General features: G+C 45.8%; 1 protein-coding gene across 2 annotated transcripts; it reads right to left on the reverse strand.

Moving 5' to 3' along the window:
- Positions 1-535: 535 nt before the first annotated feature.
- pou3f3b (POU class 3 homeobox 3b) lies at positions 536-4,357 on the reverse strand. 2 transcript variants are annotated; one of them, XM_039606454.1, is made up of 3 exons: positions 2,376-4,357; positions 1,896-1,979; positions 536-1,600 (listed from the first exon to the last, which is right to left on the reverse strand). In XM_039606454.1, exons 1-3 carry the CDS (start codon positions 3,600-3,602, stop codon positions 1,589-1,591), a joined length of 1,323 nt encoding a protein of 440 aa, XP_039462388.1. In that variant the 5' UTR covers positions 3,603-4,357; the 3' UTR covers positions 536-1,588. The 2 variants fall into 2 exon arrangements, with proteins under 2 accessions (XP_039462388.1, XP_031610853.1); XM_031754993.2 differs by having other exon boundaries at positions 536-1,979.
- Between the last annotated feature and the right edge of the window lie 374 nt (positions 4,358-4,731).

The following is a 4,731-nucleotide window of genomic DNA, read 5'->3' on the forward strand; positions in this document are numbered from 1 at the left end:
ACACACACACACACACACACACACACATATATCTGAATATACAAAACAGCAGAATTACTGTAAAACCACAGTCGTTTGTTTTAAAACTACACAATAGAGACACTCGTTTTAATCCCCTTTACTTATTAATGTTTTAAATATAAGTAGGAACCGTTTCCCAGCCTGAAGGCTAACTTTCCTTCTTTTCGCGCAGGCCCTGAAGAGGCAGCAGATGTAAACAAACAGCCAGACGAGCACATGCACCGTGCAGGCCTGCAGCTGACCGCGATGTTCCACTCACACACACACACACAGTTATGGGATGATGACGATGATGATGATGAGAACACTACTGCACCTTCACCCCATCCTCACGCACTCTTACTACGTCAACAAATCCCACGCGCTGTTTTTTTTTCCCCCGCGCGTTTTTAATAAATGAATCCCGCGTTTTATTATTATTCTGCAGCTGTGCACGCAAATAACAGCATCTGGATTATTTTTGAGCTTTTGTTTTAAATACATGAGTAAATAAAAGTGGAAAACACAACATGACTGCGTTTCATTCTAACAAATTTATTGTGTCTCAATCAGCTCGTACGGAACCACTACTGAAATTAAATTACAATCAAACTGATCACATCAAAATATACCCTTATTACCTAACAACGGTCAGCTTATGGTGATTTGTGCTCCTTTAGAAAACAAAATTAAACAAATAAGGGCAAATTTTTTTTATATATATGTAAATATATATACATATATATTTACACATATTAAAAAAAACAATAAAAACAAGAGAGGGGAAAGCATCTTACACAAGTTCCTTCAGGAGGAGGAAGGGGTGGGGAGGGTGGGAGGGCAAGAAAAATAAATTACCGAGTTGAAATAATTCATAAGTATTCCCAATAAAATATTAAAACAAGTCATTTTTGGATGAAAAATATAAAGTAAATAACTCAGATCAGTATCTGATCTAGTGATCTATATTGCCGCCTTTACAGAGTTTTTTTTTTTCATTTTCTTTTCTTTTTGTTTATTAAAACCTACCAAAGAATACTGCTTACAAAGGGCAGCATTAATAGGATATCCACAGCACCCACTCAGTCACACTTGGCAACAGGATTTTTTTTTCTTTTTTTGTCCTTTTTCTCTCAAAGAAGTGCAGCTGGAGTCTTTTGCAAATGTCTCTATTTGTTGATGAGGGGGGGAAAAATATATATATATATATTTATATGAAGAAGAAAAAATCCACTCGTGGTGTCCATTAAATAATAATAATAATAATAATATTAATAATAATAATAGGTAGAATCGAAGAAGCTCCCACGTGAAGGATTTTGTATTTTTTTTTCAGGTCAGTCCTGGTCCTGCTCGTCTTTTCTTTCTCGTGAGGGGCCTCAAAGATGGCAAACAAAAAAGGGAAGGAGAAGAAAAAAAATATATCCCTAATCCTCCATGAGTGAAACCATGCAGTCCACCTCAAAAAGAAGCTGTAAATGATAAAGGAAGCCTCGTGGATGTCACTCTTCTTCACACAGTTGCAGTTTTTAACCCCCCTCCTCTCTCTCTTGTTATTGTTGGGCATGGAGAAGTAGAAAGGGGCGGTTCAGTCCCATTTCTGAATATACAAAAAAAATAATTAAAATGTAAAAGCCCAAAAAAGAAAAAAAGAGCGTCCTTTGTTGTTTCTTCAGTGAAACACAGGAAAATGAGAAATGAGGGGTGATATTTTTTTAATTTGTCCTTTTTTGTTTTTTATGGGGATTTGGAGGGAAAGAGAATTTTCTTTTTCTTTCTTTTTTTTAAAAAAACGGAATCATCATCGTCATAATCATAATAATAATAATGATAATAATAATAATAAAAAATACTTGGGTTTCCTCTTGGTTGTTGTCTCAATGCGCCAAAATTACCTGGTGGAATGAACTTGTGGTTGTCACCCTCTGGTCGCTCGCTTCACTTGCATCATCTTTTAAGTAATCTACTAAAAAATGCCCCTGAAAGAAAAAAGCAGAAGGAACCTTTTAGGTAAAGACATTTCTTTAAGGGCCTGGAAGAAGAGAGGGGGGGAGGACACAAAAAGAAAAAAAGAAGGGAAGGGGTGAAGGTTTTTTGTTTCTGGTGAAAAATAGATAACACATTTTTGTTTTTTGTATTTTTCTTGTTTTTGTTTTGCAGTCTCATTCATATTCCCTCACAATCACAGTATCAAAAAATGCTTTTTTACTGTCTTTTTTTCTGTTTTTTTGTCTATCTTGGCGATAGTCTGTATGGTGTTGCTTTTATGTCCTAAACAGTTTTAATTTGATATAAAATATTCTGCTGTGCTGTTTCTATGTTTCACTGAACATTCGTTTGCAGTCCATGGAGGGGGGCGGTGTTTCTGCACTCACATTGCCGACCTGAGAGTACACATCCTCCGGCGTCTGCGCCACTCCCGGGGGCGTCATCCGTTTTTCCTTCTGTCTCCTATTGCAAAACCACACTCTAACCACCTCCTTCTCCAGCTGCAAGTTGTCCGCCAGGCTGCTGATCTCCTGGGCCGAGGGCTTGGGGCATTTCAGAAAGTGGCTCTCCAGAGCCCCCTTGACGCTCACCTCGATGGACGTGCGCTTCTTTCGCTTCCTCCCTTGCGCCGCGATCTTGTCGATGCTGGTAGGGCTGCCCGTGGAAGAGTCGGCCTCCTCGAGCCACTTGTTCAACAAAGGCTTCAGCTTGCACATGTTCTTGAAGCTGAGCTGCAGAGCCTCGAACCTGCAAATGGTGGTCTGCGAGAAGACGTTCCCGTACAGGGTGCCCAGAGCCAGGCCCACGTCTGCTTGCGTGAAGCCCAGCTTGATCCTCCGCTGCTTGAACTGCTTGGCGAACTGCTCCAGGTCGTCCGAGGTCGGCGTGTCGTCGTCCGAGTGCGGGTCGTGGCTGTTGACACCTCCGCCTGCTCCGCCTCCGTGGTGCTGGTGGTGCGGATGCTGGTGGTGGTGGTGATGGTGGTGGCTGCCGTGGTCCAGGTCCGGGGTGTTCCCCCTCACCAGCCCTGGGTGCACCAGGCTCTGTCCGCCCGGGCTCAGCATGCCGTTGACAGTGAAGCCTCCGGGCTGGGAGTAGATGAGCGACTGCTGCTGCTGCTGCCCCCCGGAGATGGAGTTGATGTGAGCCGCCGTGGTGCTGCCCCAGCTCCCGGCGTGAGTCTGATGGGGAGCTAGGTGGGGGGGCCTGTGGTGTAGAGCAGTGCCCGTGTGCAGGTCGTCTCTGCCGGATCCTTTCACGTCCTGCTGCTGCGGGCTGCCCGTCATCCCGACCGGGCTCGACGACCAGGGGGACCCGGCTTCCGCCGCGGCCACAGCGGCCGCCGCTGCAGCCGCGGCGGCGTGCGGGAGGGACGTCACCCACTGGTGGGCATGGCTCAGCATGTGCCCCCCGTTGCTCGCTGCCATGGCGCCCTGCATAAAGTCACTCTGAACCATCTTGACCGTGGGGTCCCCTCTGTAGCCCCCAGACCCGGAGGTAACCGCAGCGCTGCCCGGCTGCATGCCACCACCTCCGGAGTCAGAGTGCACGATGGAGCCGGACGATAAGATGCTATTGGTGGGGAGATAAGGATTGGAAGCCGCGGTGGCCATTCCGTCAACCCCTTATGAATATGTTTGTGGATAACCCCCCTCCCTTTCTCTCTTTCTCTTTCTTCCCCCTTTCTTCTTCTTCTTTTTTTCTAAAACAGTCACTTCTCTTGAGCAGGCAAATCGTATCTCATGAATTATTCAAACTTTTAAAAGTACGGGAGGGTTTTTTTCTCTTTGGCAAACACCATCGGAAAAATAAAATAAAATAAAAATCCTGGAGTAGAAAAAAAAGTGGATAAAATCCTCTCGTGTTTACAACATTCTACTGCAGGGATTAAAACATCCACGTCTTTCAGAAGCCCTTTTTCAAACCATGTGCTGTCCGGCTCGAAAGTTTCTCGCTGGGGTGAGACTGCGAACATTAAAAATTCAAATAAGAAAAACGGCACGCGCTTGTCCCGAAGCAAACTTTCGGTGGCCGCAGAAAACAAACAAAACACACGAAGAAGAAAAAAAAAAAAAAAGAACAGCCTCGCAAATTCTCCACAGCGTACAAAGTCCCGGTTTATGTCCCCGTGTGGATGTGGAAACCATGAGCGGAGTGTCCTCAGTTCTTTTGTAATTCAGTCGCTGAGATTTCTCCCCTCGCTTTCTTCTTCTTCTCCTCTCTTGTTTCCCGGCGCTGTGGCCGTGCTCGAGCCCGTCTCTTTGTTCTGTTTTGATGTGTATAAACCTGCCAAACCGCAAACTCCCGTTCAAGTACAATCCAGTGGAACAGTGCGCGGCGCTGCTCGCGAGCCTCTTCTCTCATTCGCTTGTTCTCTCGCTCTCTCTCCCCCTGCCTCTCTCTCTCTATATCTCTCTCTCTCTCTTCCCGACAGCCCCGCCCCCCTCCAACACCCCCCAAGTCCTCCACCCTCCCCACCTCCCAGCCAGAGGACGCGGTGTTTTACCCCCGTGCGTCCGCATTGATTGGTTACCCGGGGCGTGATTGGCAGATTTTTTTTTTTTTTTTTTTTTTGCCAGCCTTGCTCCGGGCGCACGAGCCCTCCTTCCGGCTGTTCCGATTGGCTGATTTTTAATTGCAGTCCAAACAAAACCTGGGGTACAACTTGGTAGTAAATAGTGGTGAGATGCTAGTACACAAACGGGATGAGGAGCGCGGGGGAAATAAAGTTTGGATAAACTG

The sequence above is a fragment of the Oreochromis aureus genome, linkage group 23, assembly GCF_013358895.1.
Source record: "Oreochromis aureus strain Israel breed Guangdong linkage group 23, ZZ_aureus, whole genome shotgun sequence".
Classification (NCBI taxonomy): Eukaryota; Metazoa; Chordata; class Actinopteri; order Cichliformes; family Cichlidae; genus Oreochromis; species Oreochromis aureus.